This window comes from Strongylocentrotus purpuratus, unplaced genomic scaffold, assembly GCF_000002235.5.
Source record: "Strongylocentrotus purpuratus isolate Spur 01 unplaced genomic scaffold, Spur_5.0 spur5_scaffold_20, whole genome shotgun sequence".
Classification (NCBI taxonomy): domain Eukaryota; kingdom Metazoa; phylum Echinodermata; class Echinoidea; order Camarodonta; family Strongylocentrotidae; genus Strongylocentrotus; species Strongylocentrotus purpuratus.
This window is the reverse complement of record NW_022145606.1, coordinates 25155089-25172776: the sequence shown is the minus strand read 5'-3', so window position 1 is coordinate 25172776 and position 17688 is coordinate 25155089. Positions and strand designations below refer to the sequence as shown.

At 37.3% G+C, this 17688-nt stretch overlaps 1 protein-coding gene across 14 annotated transcripts in view; it reads left to right on the top strand.

Moving 5' to 3' along the window:
• LOC588152 (rho GTPase-activating protein 35) overlaps positions 1–14839 on the top strand; it is a 110399-nt gene extending 95560 nt beyond the window's left edge. For 13 of the 14 annotated variants that reach the window (XM_030993089.1, XM_030993085.1, XM_030993096.1 and 10 more), the window contains 3 exons: positions 4432–4647; positions 5344–5449; positions 8834–13674. In XM_030993089.1, coding sequence (XP_030848949.1) covers positions 4432–4647; positions 5344–5449; positions 8834–9014 — 503 coding nt within the window. In that variant the 3' untranslated portion in view covers positions 9015–13674. Of the gene's footprint in view, positions 1–4431; positions 4648–5343; positions 5450–8833; positions 13675–14412 lie in introns of those variants that run through there. The other variant, XM_030993082.1, reaches the window with a different exon arrangement.
• The last annotated feature ends 2849 nt before the right edge of the window (positions 14840–17688 follow it).

Sequence of the window (17688 nt, the reverse complement as noted above, 5' to 3'; positions counted from 1 at the left end):
GTGTGTGTGTTGATGGCCGCGGAAGCTCATTTGGCTTGTAATGACGGTTTTGCAGCGTGTTTGTGCCACTGATCTATAGCGTAGAGATCAGCATTATGTGTGTGTGTGTAAGCCTGGCATGTACTCTCCATACACGTACACACACACACACACCCATACAAGCAATGTACAAGAACATGCACGCTTCACGTGCGATAAATTTTGAGCGAACGGGTTAGCTTCGACGTTAGCCTGACCAGACGCCGTGCGTAGCACGGCGTCTGACCTCCTCCCATACCGCCAGTACAGTGAACGGCCAATTCTAGAATTTCTACATTTAAAAAAAAACATTTTAAATTAACGCAATTAATTATTTTGGAACTATACTCACATTTGGCTATGCCACGTTGCTGTGCGCATCCATTGTCATCTTTCTTGATATCTGATAGTGAGGTTTTACTGATTTAATGCAACAAATTAACCTAAAACTTGGTCCTTGGTGATCGCACTAAAATTCCAAAATAGTAGCTTCACGAAACATACGTATTGCGCATGCGCAACCGGAAGTGCGAGCACGTGTGCGTTCAATGTGTTACGGAAAGCTTGTCGTCTGCTGCAGGCTAAAATGGAGGGAACTATTTCTTCTTGCATCAATTGTAAACAAAATTTTACACCAAAAAACAAAGGCTTTTATCGTCTTTTTCCGTATCCAGTGGGAAGGATCCCCATGGTGTGATTTCCTTTGGCAGCGCTTATGAGCATGGACTCCTGTTTTTGTTTCAGTACAAAAGTACTTCCGAGCACATCATCCACAACTTCTTTGAGCATTCTCGTTTCCATGGCAGTTTCTACGTACGCTGAATAATTTCTGCCTGAATCATGAATGAATCTGGGCGATTACGCTATAAATTTACATTGCACACAGTATAGACGTCGCGTCGTCTGCTACAGCAGTTGCTTCCGCGCGTGCTACTCGGGCGATCTCGTCACGTGACTTGACCTTCACAGAGTTGCGATTACCTTCCGGTTCATATACAGCGATTACATGAGATCGAGCCCCATAGGACTGCACACAACTTTGTTCGCTGTGTGAAGGACTTTACTGATAAAAAGGCAGGATTAGGTGAGTTTTTAACATTTTTATTTAAAAATAAATAGAGCTGCATGAAGCTCATGTAATACCGAACACCCAGAACACACTCCCAAGGTGATAAAGGTTATGATAGAATAGATATTCGTGTCGTCGGCAAATGTGTAGGGGGCTCAGCGGCTTTTTGGAGCAAGCGGGGTACATCCCCGAGCTTCGCTCGGGGATGTGTATATTTACTTCGACGTGTGATCGTGAATGGTTACTAAACTTGCAAAAGTTTGTCAGTTTTACTTATAATGTCTTCCAATCCCAAGGAATACGCTTGCTTGATGGATTCATGGAGTTTACCGTACCGTACTAACTTTTCAATTGTCTAATCCAGTATTTGGAAGAAGTGTGTCGGGACTATGGTATACAGAGTGAACGCACGCTGCAGTGCGGTACCGGAGGTGAGTCGGTGCCAGTGGAGTGGGGCAGCGATGGTGAGGCGTACCGTACATGTACTGTGTATAGTTTGATCGATGCATGTCAAATGTTGCCGTAACTGAGCTGTGTTGGACAATCGCTACACCGAATTGAATTCAGCGTACCTGCCAACCCTTCCGAATAATCCGGAATATTCCATTTTCTGGATTTTTAGGACCCCAAAATCCGGAATATTCTGGGTTTTTTTCAATTTTTTTTTTTTTTTTTTTTTTTTTTTTTTTTTTTTTTTGGTGTTGCTTAAGCCAAATTAAGCTTGTTTTATCCTTTACGCGATGTTAGAGTTCACGTGTATTGCGTGCGTTGAAGGGCTGCATGATTAAATTCGCTTTTTTTTGCACAGATTTACCGCGTATTGCCAGTTACACTGCCGCTGCATGTGCGAACGCCTGTTAAGTGTACAGATTTCTTATTTTCGAAGACATACCGCGCTAAAAATTCTTAATTCTCATTTTCAAATGTTGGCAGGTATGTGATAGTAGAGGTACTGATGTGTTGATGGTGATGATAATGATAGTAGAGGTACTGATGTGTTGATGGTGATGATAATGATAGTAGAGGTACTGATGTGTTGATGGTGATAATGATAGTGGAGGTACTGATGTGATGATGGTGATGATAATGATAGTAGAGGTACTGATGTGATGATGGTGATGATAATGATAGTGGAGGTACTGATGTGATGATGGTGATGATAATGATAGTAGAGGTACTGATGTGTTGATGGTGATGATAATGATAGTGGAGGTACTGATGTGTTGATGGTGATGATAATGATAGTGGAGGTACTGATGTGAGGATGGTGATGATGATAGTGAAGGTACTGATGTGTTGATGGTGATGATAATGATAGTAGAGGTACTGATGTGTTGATGGTGATGATAATGATAGTAGAGGTACTGATGTGTTGATGGTGATAATGATAGTGGAGGTACTGATGTGATGATGGTGATGATAATGATAGTAGAGGTACTGATGTGATGATGGTGATGATAATGATAGTGGAGGTACTGATGTGATGATGGTGATGATAATGATAGTAGAGGTACTGATGTGTTGATGGTGATGATAATGATAGTAGAGGTACTGATGTGATGATGGTGATGATAATGATAGTAGAGGTACTGATGTGTTGATGGTGATGATAATGATAGTAGAGGTACTGATGTGATGATGGTGATGATAATGATAGTGGAGGTACTGATGTGATGATGGTGATGATAATGATAGTAGAGGTACTGATGCGAGGATGGTGATGATGATAGTGAAGGTACTGATGTGATGATGGTGATGATAATGATAGTGAAGGTACTGATGTGATGATGGTGATGATAATGATAGTAGAGGTACTGATGTGATGATGGTGATGATAATGATAGTGGAGGTACTGATGTGATGATGGTGATGATAATGATAGTAGAGGTACTGATGTGATGATGGTGATGATAATGATAGTGGAGGTACTGATGTGTTGATGGTGATGATAATGATAGTAGAGGTACTGATGTGATGATGGTGATGATAATGATAGTAGAGGTACTGATGTGTTGATGGTGATGATAATGATAGTAGAGGTACTGATGTGATGATGGTGATGATAATGATAGTAGAGGTACTGATGTGATGATGGTGATGATAATGATAGTAGAGGTACTGATGTGTTGATGGTGATGATAATGATAGTAGAGGTACTGATGTGATGATGGTGATGATAATGATAGTAGAGGTACTGATGTGATGATGGTGATGATAATGATAGTAGAGGTACTGATGTGATGATGGTGATGATAATGATAGTGGAGGTACTGATGTGTTGATGGTGATGATAATGATAGTAGAGGTACTGATGTGATGATGGTGATGATAATGATAGTAGAGGTACTGATGTGATGATAATGATAGTGGAGGTACTGATGTGATGATAATGATAGTAGAGGTACTGATGTGATGATAATGATAGTAGAGGTACTGATGTGATGATGGTGATGATAATGATAGTGGAGGTACTGATGTGATGATGGTGATGATGATGATGACGAAGATGATGATAGTGATTAATATGATGATAGAGGTCATGATAATGATAGTGATTAATATGATGATAGAGGTCATGATAATGAATGTGAGGATTCTGAAAGATGACAACGATGGTGATGCCAAGGATTGTGCTAATGAGGATGGTGATGATGAAGATGATGGTGACGAAGATGTATGTAATTACAGACATTTCTGAAGACTGTTCTGATAGTTCACCATGAATACTCATACTTCTTGCAGGTATTTCCCAAGAAGGTATAATATGATATGATTTTATTGATTCGCTCATCAAGATGTTTGACGAAGATCAGAACGCTGCTCTGAACTTATTAGAGAACCTCACCTCCAACACAATTTAGAACTGGGCCCCTTCTTACAAAGAGTTATGATTGATTCAAATCAATCGCAAGTCCTCCAATCAATCGCATGTTTTTAGTTTACTACTGTAAACGTGATAATATTCGTGGTGCTATAATTTTCATGGATTTCGTGCTAAAGTCGGTGTCCGTGAATATGAAAACCCGCAAATATGTAGGCCTGACTTCTTATGCGTGTTTTGACGAGCTGAATTGCGTGCAACAGGAATGTTAGAACCCGCCAATACGTTTTGGGATTGTCAGCGTGAAAAATTAATCACAAGAAAATACCAGCGTTTACAGTATCTCTTATGTACATAGTTGCAATAGCAAATAAGTTGCGATTGATATCAACTCTTTGTAAGACGAGTCCCAGATCAATACATATAGGTACAACATGAAAAACATTTCAAAGTGTGATTTTACCTTGTCAGTACATCTCTGTTACTAGTGTCAGTAATGTCAGAACTGTCCTATCTCTTGCAGGTATCTCCCAAGAGGGTATATACAGGGTGTCCGGTAAAGCATATGATATCGAGGTGATCATCAAGATGTTTGATGAGGATCAGCTCGCCGATCTGAACTCGTTAGAGAACCTAAGCGCCAACACGGTCGCCTCCGCACTGAAGCAGTTCTTCAAGAATCTCCCGGAGCCGATCATACCCTACAGTACACAGGACAAGATGATTGCCGACTACAAAGGTAAGTGTAGTCCCTGACATAGGTTTCCATGCTGGTATAAAATGGTAAGTGTAGTCCCTGAAATAGGTTTTCATGCTGGTATAGAATAATAAGTGTAGTCCCTGACATAGGTTTTCATGCTGGTGGAGAAAGGTTATAGGTTCCTGATAAAGGGATCCGGTAACTTTGTCTCGGATTCTGAAACAAAATCCTGGATTTAGCTCATGCTGCAATGATAATTATAAACCTTTAGGTCAGTCAGGAACCCCATGACTTTTACAATCCGATCACCTGTCTGATTATCAAGATATTTACGATTGGAAATCGAAACCAAATTTTGTGTTTGCCAAACGGTTTTCATAACACTACAGTCTATTGGGGAAAAAGAGTATGGTAAAACCGGTCACACACTGCATTACAAGCTTCACTATTCTTATCTTTTCACTATTGAGCAGATGTCAATAACGAAGATCTCTTTTGTCGAGCGGTTGCCGAATACCTAATTAAAAAGAAAGAAAAAAAAAAAAACATTCGAGATTACGCCACATTAGAAGCTTGACTATTCTTATCTTTTCACTATTGATCAGATGTGAACAACGAAGATCTCTTTGTTGAGCGGTTGCCGAATACCTAATTAAAAAGAAAGAAAAAAACAAAACATTCAAGATTACGCCACATTACAAGCTTGACTATTCATTTCTTTTCACTATTGAGCAGATGTCAACAACGAAGATCTCTTTGTCGAGCGGTTGCCCGAATACCTTATCGGCCTGTCATCCGTCAAAAAGAATGTTCTCACCTACATGATGAGACATATGAAGAGGTATGTATCTAGAATGCTTGCGTTCACACTTCCTAGCTGTTTGCATGTCGCATCCACATTTTTCATCCATCCATAATGTAGCATATTCATTGAGTAGTTGTATTCACACTTGTTTTCCAATTACATAACATATGCAGTGGTCGCATTCACACTGTGTTCAACTACAGGTGATGTTTCTGTTGGGTCATGTCCAGTGTATTTGGGCCTTTGTTTGTAGCACATCAAAATCAAAATCATGGTTTCCTTGATAATTTTGATGATTTGATAGATCCCGTCTAAAGAAGAGAAATCCCTGAATGCATATTTATACTTTCTTTGGTAATTCTGTTCTTACATTCATGCATTATAGTACTTGTGAATGTATCATTGCATGATGATGATACAAATACAATTATAAAAAAATACAATTCTGGACAAACCAAATTTCAAATAAAATTATTTTGTGTTAACGTGCCTTTATGGTATTAAAAGTGGTGGAAGTACCTTGATCTGCCTGAAAATCACATCAATTAGGGGATTTTAATGAGTATTCAGCCATATCTACCCATTTTTATAGCAATCAAAATGTCAGTATTTCAGAAGGATTTGATAATTGTATTATTTGTATTCATACCTAAAGTAGCAAAGCAATTCAAAAATATAAGGTTACATCCTGAACTTGATCAATAACTTCATAATAAATTCATATTTAAAATTGTTGAACATTGCATGCATGGATCAAGAAATATATAAATTGTAGATTTTTTTCTGTTTTTTGTTACTGAGAAAACTAACATCATGGTGTATGAATTAATAACATTTGTTCACAAATAAAGAATACTGCTCGCAGCTTCATAAAAAAGAAAGGATTTACATGTATGCGCCCTAACACTTTTTCTTTTCGCAATGCTATCGTGCAGCACCCACTGAAGACAACAAAAAAGACAATCCTAGAGACTTTTTATCAACATATCCACTTTAAAATTTTTTTTTTTTTTTTTTTTTGCTCCAAAATAGTCCCTCCATATTAATGTCATTGTCTCACCTGTTGTCAAAGTGTTCCATACAATTTTACATTTATGTGTACCGTAAAGAACAGTCCCACCCCCCCCCCTTCCCACGTGGCTGTTTTTACCGTTTAATTGAGTGGTCTCTTATTACTTTTCCTAATCATGCCATTTTTATTACATTGATCATCTTCTTATAACTGCTGCTTGACAAGTATTCATATACATATTTTTGGTTTGTAAACATTATGTTACAGACAATGCATTTAATTGTAAGAGTAAGCATTTTGATTGGTGCATTTCAGGGATATATTTGTATTCAAGTAATGCTTTTGAAGGTAATTTTTGTGAAGTAAAGTTAAAGCAAGTAATCACAATTTTTTTTTAAATTGGATATCATTCCAAATTTGACAAAGTTTTCCTCTGTTAAATGTATCCTTTTTATGTGTTACATTTTTCAGTTTTTGTAAAAATTAATGTTATTTAAATTGTATTGACTGATCAAATTTTATTTTTGTCAGGAGTTAACTTTGTTAAATATTTCACTGGATGTTAGATAGGAAATCTGATTTATCAGCAGAAAAGCTGTAGCTGCATGAAAATTCTTTTTCGTTCAACTTTATACCTTTCTTTGTTTACGTATTGAAGTTCTAGCATTTATGAATGGCAGATTCCATTATTAAGTGTACAAAAGTGCGCCATGGCATGAAATGCATGCAGTAAATCCCTATCCTAGTTGTTTGCTTATATGTAATTAGCATGTTCGTTTTGTTTGTTAGTGAAGACAAATCCTATAGGTGATGTACTGCATCTTGAATATTTGGATTTTAAAGATAATATCCATTTCGTTCATAATATTCATACCATGTACACATGAAGGTCTAATATGACCTACATTGACCATTTGGTCACAAAATTTAAGCAAATAACAATAAAAGGTATGATGTGATAACTTGTCAATACACCGCCATCAAATTAAATCTTCTCATCGATAATTTCAAAGAAATATTGAATTTGGAATATCATGCTATGAATAAATAGACAATCTCATAAATTTCCGATACTTGGATTTCTTGAGACTTTTGATATGTTGTTTAGGGGAGCTTACTGAAATGCATTGCAGTGCAATAAATTATTTTGCAGTTAGTGGTGGGTTAGCCCCTAAATATCGCTAGATCAATTGTGCTCTGAGTACACGTATGTGATGGATCTAATGGATATTCATAACTATCTTCAATAGTTCGGGAACATTTCCTTCTAATGAATATTCATAACCAGAACCTTCAGACTCTCAAGTAGACTGTGCAGTTGGCATATGAGTTTCTTCTGGGCAGCATTTTACTCTTATAAATTAATGGTATTATTATATGCAAAATAAATGTGCATCTTTCGCGATGGGCGATTATGTTCGTATCAAAATACTGGCAATCTATGGAGCTCCTTAATTTTTATTAAATTATCTGATGTATATATTTATTTTTCCTGATATATATTTGTTAACCATATTTCTCAAAGGAAAATATTTACTTGACATCCCTGGAATTGTTTGTTGTCAACCGGGATTTGTTTATTCAAATTAACATTTATTTTCTTTCATTCAATTTGACAACATATTTGACATCTGTTCAAACAATACAATCTATACGTAGGAGCATAAATTTAATTTACCGGTAAGAACTTGTATAACAAGGGACAAGGCGCTAATCCCAGTTAACATGGCTTATTATTGGGTACGCCCAAATACACAAATACATAATATTTGACTGGTGCTATACTTGTTGGTGGAACAATATGACATGGATTAATTGAATGTATCTTCCTGATATTTGTTCACTAGTGGCCAGAAAGGAGTTCCACACCCTTCCGGCCTTTAACAAATGATTGCATGCATTGTTCAACAATACTGAACGCCTTTAACTGAAAGACATTACCCACATGTTAAAGATGGTCATGCGTGGGTTTATAGTCGTTCATGAAGTAGGCAAGTTGGTGATCACTACATAACACCGAGCCAATGGCGTGGGTAAAAAGTTGTGTTGCCTTTTATATACCCACGCATGAGCGATTTTAATGTTTGACACGTACATTTTTCTGTAGGACCACCTGGCTTTTGGAAGTAAAATTAATGACCATTGATCACTTAGCATGCAATATTATTCTCTGTTCCCTGTTGTTAAATAAGATGACCCTTCAACACACTGACACATGTAAAGAATGGATTATTCCATTATGTGAACATTAGTGACCATAATAATTTTTCAATCCATATTATTTCTACTAGTAACACATCACAAATGCCTTCAATAATCCACCCCATTATTAAGTCTTATAACCCACATGCTTTAATACACCACCACCATGTGTACTATAATTTGGACTGTTCCATTATGCTCCATAGGATAACTCAGTGCTCGGAGGTGAACCTCATGACCGCCGAAAATCTCTCCATTTGTTGGTGGCCCTCCATGTTGCACCCGCAAAGCAAGTCATTTGACGACCTAGCAAACGAAGCACTCCTGTCGGCAGTCTTCAAGCTGATAGTAGAACACTCAGAGAGTCTCTTTGATTTCATCACGTGAACATGAGCTCACATGCGTTAATCCATTGACCTTTAACCTCTCACGTTCAGTTGATATTATAGTCAGCCTTAATTAACAACTGCAAGAATTAGATATATATGGTGAGGTTTTTCAAGCATCGTATCACTTCTCATCACGAGAGAGTCCGGTGTGGAGTCCCCCAGGGCTCAACACTGGGCCCATAAAGCAGCAGAATATGTGAATCTGTTGCCTTTGCTCTGTATTTGTTTTCACACTGTATCAAATGAAGCACCCATAGTTATATTATGTTATCCTGCACTACTAGAGGAGAATATCTGCTATGTCTTGTGAACGAAAGTACCCCTGGGTTGGTGACCGAGGGGATAACTAATCATAGGTTTCCTAATCATGGAGTTTAGTGCTCTGTGTACGTGGCACAAATGGTGGAAGACTGCACTTCTGATCAGGCTGGAGGACTGCTGCTAGTTTTGTGGAAGGAGAGTTTCAGCAGAGTAACCCATAGCTTTGAGATGACGAGCGTGCCGGAAATCGTCACTGCGGCTTCAGGGATAGAATGTTTTAATGGTGTCCATGTAAAGGAAGGTTATTCTGAGATATTTGGAGCATTTTGGCCATGTCAACCAGCAGCTGTCAGATGTGGATAGATGCGACGATGCGAACCTGAGCTTCAAGGAAGACAGTATCACCAATGAATAGCAGGGGCTTGATGCAGAGAGCAATTGCGTTCACGGATACAGTGTCACCACCACTAACAGACATGTTATTAAAATATAGTCTTGAGCTTCAGAAACTTATGTTGCGAATAACAATGCATCATCATCATCACCATCATCATCACGTATGCACCCACGGTCACTATCTCATAAGTCGATCTCGAGTGCCGTAGATGAGACATCTACTAACCCTGTTGCTACGCCATGTTCATATGGGAGCAATCATCTCTCATAGAGAATATTGATATGTTCAAACTATGTTCAGTAATACTGTAGTACCAGGGGCCTGTATCATAAAATCTGTCACTCATAGTGACTTAAGATGATTTCATATAAGCTGCTGAAATCAGTGTTCTTGTTCGGCCAATGGCAAATTCATTATAGCATTGTGGTAGTTTTTATTATTAATAGGTAGTTTTGTTAAAATTCGGACCCGATATCCTTAGTGATGTAAGTTACTCTCTGTGTTAAGATGGTTTCTTTCAAAACACCTTTCATGAACAATCGCAAGATGAACTTTATGTTGTCGGGATGGTGGTGCTAAATTCAAATTAACTCTTCTCTTTGAAAGAAGGTTTAGAGATTGAAGGTGTCCAAGGCCTATGGTTTATAAAGGAATTGTATTGATGTATATATGATTAAACAATGGTAACAGTTCATATAAGTTCTTGCTTAGAGCATCTGTTTATTGTAATTTAGCAAACAATGTATTTGTTGACTCTTCAATGCAATTACGTAGTGTTGTGAATTAATTTGAGAATATATAAGCTCAAGCCTTACAAAGATTTCAAAGGCAGTTTTTTTCTGTTTCAGTTATTATGAAGATGATATGCCTGTTCATTGAATGATCAACAGGTTTGGGGGTTAAAGAAACCAGCATTGGATCTTGCTTCAGAAGCATATGACGTTCTATACATTCCCAGTTGTGTAGATATTGGTTTTAAGGTGAACAAAATCTATACTAATGTTCATCTCAAAGGTATTTCTTTTTATTAAAATTCATGGTTATGACTTTGTTTATTCTTTTCAAGAATAGTATAGGTCCCATGAAAGATCCTTGTGGCACACCAACATTGCCTATGAAGTAAAGCTTAAAATACTGCATTCAAATTATCATTCGGTCAAATAGACTATACATGTATCAAGCATGACTTGCTTTAATTGCTTGTCTGAGGGCTTTTCCCCTCTGTCTCTACCACATTCTACTATTTTAAAAATATATTTGTTTAGAACCTGATTTTCTTAAAATTTATACAGTGCTGATGTATTTTCCATTTCCAAGTTGCTTATTTGGAATTAGAATATTTCAGACTTGTTTTGCCTCTGAAAATTTCAATGGAATTTATATTATTTGAAATAGATTACTTAGGAATGCTTATTGGTTTTTATTCCGTGATTTCTAGGAATTGAAGTTTCATCTTTTCCCACCAATTTCATTTTTGTTTGCATTCCTTAATGTATTTTCAACAATCATTTTGTTTAGAGTGGAAGGTATTGTTTAATATATCTCTAGTAGATCAATGTTAGGGTTGGCAATTACTTTTTTGGAAACTAGATTTCATTCTCAAGGTGTATTAGACATCACTGCTTCTCATGGCATACTCATACTCCATTTCATACCAGACGGTAGGCATTCATTAATATCATCATAAGCAAACCTTTCTTCTGCTTTCCTTCTGTCATTACAGTACCAATCTGTTTCAATCTCGACCATTAGCAATACACACCCCCAGTAATAGAATGGAATCAACCAACATAGCTTTCCTCCTTTACAACGTGGCAATTCCATTTTAGAAATGGGGTGAACGATGATGCACCTACCTGTAAGGTCATATGTACCTACCTGTAAGGTCATATGTACAGTTTTAAACAATATAATTCAGCCCTCACACACATTTCATGTCTCATAAAATGGAAGCACCCACGTACTTGATTATCTTCACTATTAGATGAAGATCTATTGAATAATGATCGTCTATGCATTCAGTGAAATCATTGTATATTGTGTCTTTTCTCTCCATTTTTATGTTTAACTGTACAATATTTTACCCCACTTATCCAGTATGGTCTTTGTAGATGTGCTTTCTTCATAATGTTCTCTCTTGAAAGAACAAACATCAGCTCATCATTTAGGGTCAAAGGAAGAAAAATAAAAAAAATCTGGCTTAATCTGTCATTCTTCTACCATATTTGTATTGGGAACATAGGGCTTATTCTAATGCTCTTATTTATTTTATCTGCAAACTTTCTGAATATCTGTACATGTATATTGGTAGAAAATTTGTTGTATCATTGCTTTAGCTTTTGAAGGGTAATATTGGAAAAGCTGACAAAAGAGATTTCATAACATTTAGTAATGTCCGAAGATATTACTAGGCCAGTGGAGTGAGTGGCTTTGGTACTTTGGCCTAGGGATTTCATCCGTGCTCGGAGTCATCCATTATTCATAAGGGGGGTTACAGGCTATCATTAGGGAACACAAAAAAAATTGGGCATCATCATCACCCTCGCGTGGCCGTCCCTTGCTAACCTCGGTCATTCCATTTTCTCTAAGGGGGTTTTATGGCATCAACATGGAAACAAAAAGTAGAGTTGATAATAAAAATAAAAACAAAATAATTCACTATTACATAGACACATGTATACTCTCATGCGCTTTGGTGACAAAACTTGCAGTGCTACAAATTGGTCTTTAACAAATCTTTGCAGACGGTGACAGATAGGGCTTCTCTCATAACAAGTGGGAAATTTTTCAAAAACTTTGGTGCGGCGCAACTAAAAAAATGCAATCTCCAAGAGTTAACTTTGTTTTAGTATCTGATGAATTTGTAGGAGTCTGTGAACTTTGTTCATTACATGAATATGGATGCAATTTCAAAGAGAATTCAATTCAATGGGCTTAATCATTTAAAGCTTTGTATGGAAGCTAAGTATCTAAAATCAGGGATGCCAGTTGTCAGGCAATAATCTGAAGTCATGCCCTGGCGAGTTATTTTCAGACCATAGTTGAGGCTTTTTTTAGTACAAAAATGCTCATTCTAGGTGATTTTCAGGCCCTCTGATCAATTCTAACTGGCATCCCTATTAAATGCAATTCTGCTTTCTTTTTGAGACGCAACCTGGCATGCATGGCAGCCCCATGCTCTTAAACTAGGATCGTTCCATTATTCCCATAAGGTGATTGGTCATCATCAGGCTTGAAGAAAAATTAAAGTATCTTAAATGCAATTCTGCTTTCTTTTTGAGACGCAGCCTGGCATGGCAGCCCCATGCTCTTAAACTTGGATCGTTCCATTATTCCCCTAGGGTGACGGGTCATCAACAGGAGAACAAAATGAAGGCCGAGAACCTTGCTATATGCTGGTGTCCGTCCCTCCTGCAGGTCCCCCCGGAGGACTTTCATACCAAGTGGGAAATACTGATCCGCATCCTCCAGCTCATAATGGAGAATGAGGAGAGTCTCGCTGGTATCACCGATTGATACCGCCACCAGGTTTTTAGTAAACTCTTTTAGGGCTGGTATCACCGATCGATACCGCCACCAGGTTTTCAGTTAACTCTTTTAGGGCCGGTTTCACCGATTGATACCGCCACCAGGTTTTCAGTAAACATTTTTAGGGCCGGTTTCACCGATTGATACTGCCACCAGGTTTTCGTTAAAGGGCTACTCTAACCAAAACTGACTAAAAAAAGGAAAAAAAAGACATTTAGAATAATTTTTGATGGAGATTCTGAACATGACAATGATTTTTCTTAGAATTCGTCAATGCTTCTGGAATCCAGCTTTAAAGGCGCTACACAACCTTAACAAACTGTAGATATGTCACATGAATACAACAACATGAACCCACAAACAGTAAACATCAATGAATTAGTAATATTTCTCTTTTTGTTTCCTTTTATTTTAATATCAAGTACAATGTATTTCTCTAAAAACAAGAGCCTGTTACAAAAAATTAAAGGAACACTTGACGAAAGACATTATCACATGCCTAGACCTCACAGAACAGCTCTATATCTTAAATATCCAGCCAAATCACCAACCCCGGTTGGTGCCGGTCCTGACGTGGATAGTTAAACTGTACTATGAGTTTCTCTTTTCAATCTTGTCGGGAACTGTCCAGTGGGTTGCTCGATCCTGGCAACTCTTTGGATCTTTTGTATCAGTAGCTTGTAGTATTGCACTTTCATGTCAAAAATTCAGTTTTCCAAATATTTCAAAGAAAATTATTTAGCAAGCCAGTGATTAAAATGTTTAAAAGGGAACATAGAGGGCTGATGTCTAGTTACTGCACAGTGAGGATAATCGCGGGCCGTGAATCGTAAAATTGAAAGAACTGAAATATACTACTCGCAACAAAACTATTACTGTAGAAAGTTCCATAAAGGTCAGGTCAACTATTTTTGCTCGGTTGGCAAATGCTTCAGTGTCTACTTCATCAAAGTATGGAGTAAAGGTTGTAATTGGGATTAGGTTTAGGTTAAGGCTGAGGGTTAGGTTGAATGATAGACTTGGTCAAGGGTTGGTGATAGGAAATTGGTTAGTGTGGTACATAAAGAGTAATTATCGTAGGAACGTGTGTCATACATCCCGTAATCTCATGCTAATGTGGATCGTTCCATTATTCCTGATATAGGGTTACAGGTCACATTCAACCGGTAGTCTCATGCTAATTTGGATCGTTCCATTATTCCTGATATAGGGTCACAGGTCATAGTGAAGGAAACAAAATGAATGCGGAGAACCTCATGATATGTTGGTGTCCCTCCCTCTTGCAACTATCGCTGGAAGACCTGCGCACCAAGCTGATGAGTCATACCCGCATCCTCGCGCTCATGGTAGAGAATGAGGAAAGTATAGCTGGTATTGTTGATCTATAACAAGTTACAAGCTACTGTTATAAGCTACTGAAATCATGGCATCTGATTGGCTGAGAGCAAATTTGTCAAGTTGATGAATCGTACCCGCATCCTTGCCCTCATGGTAGAGAATGAGGAAAGTATCGCTGGTATTGTTGATTGATACCGCCACCTGGGCCCTGTTTCATGAAACTTGTCATCAGTGACAAATGACAGTTTTTGTCATTGAAAAAGAAAAGCTTTGTGAAACAGGCCCCTGGGGGGCTTTTCACAAAGCTTGTCATCAGTGACAAATGACAGTTTTTGTTATAAGCTACTGAAATCCTTGCCTCTGATTGGTTATCATCAGATTTGTCACTGATTTTTGTCATTTGTCATTGAAAAAGGTTTTGTGAAAAGCCTCCCAGGTCTCTCTTAGTTTCCCCTCCTTCTCGGTAGCACATTAGGAGAGCATTTCCAATATCGATGCTCGATACGTCTGCAGGTTCAGTCTTTAAAAGATAAAGTTTAGTTCTGCTCTTACATTAAATGCATTGCAAAATAAACTGTGTGGAGGTGATCTGAAAAGGTTGATCATGTAGTAGATATTAAAGTGTTGTTGTTCACTGTGAAGTAAGGAATTATCAGACCGATAAGAAATTGGCCCAGTCTTGCTGAAAATTACTAATAGAAGAGGGTTTTGGGGAGTGTTTCACAAAGATCCTAAGTTGAACTTATCTCTAAGTTGGAGTTAAAAATATTTTGTAAAAGTTATTTCAAATAGCATATAATGTAAATTCAAATCATTTATATTTTCTTTTATCAAGGAGATTTCATGTTCTTGTGTAATTTATGAAAAGTCTAAAAAAAAAAAAAAATTGAATATATTTTATTTCAAAGCTACAAAATGGCTCTCCATAATTTGTAAGTCCAACTTAGAGTTAAGTTCGACTAATGATCTTTGTGAAACACCCCCCTGGTCTACTAAGACACCATTTTATCACCAAGTTTGACCAAGTAGACACAGAATGAGATAGAAAAAAGAAGAACGACTTAAATCATACTCTGATAAATGGGCTCGATTTTTTCACCCACTGGCAATCCAGTGACTAAAAGGATTTCTTAGCGGGGCACATGGAGAGATGATAGCTATGCCCGGTGATGGTGTTTACAGGGCTGTCTATTGCCCACTTGTCACTAGAGAGAACTGAAATATACTGCTTCCAAGCAAGCTATTACTGTTACTGTTTCATCAAGGTTGGATCAATGTAGAAATGTATTAAGGAAATATAATATTACTTAGTTATTCATTTTTGGAAAAAAACATTAAAGTTATAGAATTGACATGAGTACCATTCACAATGTGCTAAATAAAAGAGATAAATATAAAACTAATTCAACCACCCTTTAATGTACTTATGATGCAAAGTGTAAATCGGTAGCCAAAAAAAAATGACTTCAGATTTGAATACAGCTTTTGTCACGCAGTGCCATGCAACATGATAAGAATCAGAATAGAGGTTGGGTTTAATTAACATAGAGACTGTTACCAGCCAAATAAAACAGATATTTATAGATGCCTTACTTTGATTAAGCTACCAACATGTTTAAGTGATAAGGAATGAATATTCTTTTGTTGTCAGTGGAATTTAGTTAAAATCGGTGAGTTGAAACAGTCGCCTGTTGTATTCATTTCAAGGGTAGAAAATTGTTGCTTGTTATGTTACAATTTTAAACAGGTGTACCTTATGCAAGGTCATGTACATGTAACCAGTAGAGAAACGAAGTGCTAAGGTCATAATAACTTGTCGTCCAGGTCACTGGTTCCAAACAACACAGCCTGTGCATGAGGTTCATCGCAAAACACTTCAAGCAACAGACTGGAGTAGGGCAAATCGGTGTTCGGTACTGGACCCCGTTTCATAAAACTTGATATCAATAACAAATTACAAGCTACTGTTATAAGCTACTGAAATCCTTGCTTCTGATTGGTTGTCAACAGATTTGTCACTGATATTTGTAATTTGTCATTGAAAAAAGGCTTTGTGAAACGGGTCCCTGGTGTGTTCACCATGCGATTGTTCAGCACAAAATTGTTTGGAACCATCAACCTTGATAGATCGGTCAGCATGACGTCACACTCCGATACTCTACATGCATCAAAACCTTATGCTTAGCTATTCATATAGATACAATGCTGCCAATTAGAAATATATGAAAATTTCAATTAGTTTGATGTTGCATTTCAAGAGAAAACAGATTCTAAACAATTTTATTCACCACACTATGTGGATGTAGAGATTAAAGATGTGACAACATATTTTGCCCTTGTTAAAAACTCATTGTAGCGCATTTAAAGCGTGCAAGACCGACATCGGATGCAAAGTCCATCAGTCTTGAAGTGAGGAATGTAGAATGGTCTATTTACAGCATAAAGTAGTACTGTCGTTTTCAAAGTTATGCATTCAGCAAAGCACAGTCCAGAGGTGATCGTTGACAGTGAGACAGTGTGCAAACTCTTTGCTGTATTCTACTTATTCAGATAAACCGTATCCTTGGTCTAAGAACTTAGACCTGGAACTGACTTCCTTTGTTGGACCTGAATTTTTAAGAACTGCTTAAACCCAGTATCAGAGTTCAATTGTCAGAGAATACAGACACCTGGGGGTGTTTCACAAAGATCCTAAGTAGGAGTCGGACTCAACAATTATGGAAAGCCGTTAGCATCTTTGAAATTAATTTGTAAAAGTTATTTTAAAGATTCAAATCATTCTTATTTTCTATTATCAAGGAGATTTCATGTTCTTGATGTGGAATTTATGAAAAGTCTAAAATACTTCAATTTTTTGCTTTTGAATATACTTAAGGCTACAAATGGCTCCACATAATGTTTAAGTCCAACTTAAAGTTAAGTTTGACTTAAGATCTTTGTGAAACACCCCCCTGGGACCACAGAAATTACAGTGTCATATCAGGGTTTTAAAACTAGCGAATGTAAATAATTGCGACCACAGTTCTTTATTGTTAGAATGAGAGCTTTATTTAGCACAGTGCTTTTTGAATTTCATTTTGTTTTGAATGAACTGAGTTGGCATTCAGAAAACCGTAAAAAGAAAGTCGAAAAAAGGACTTGTACCAAT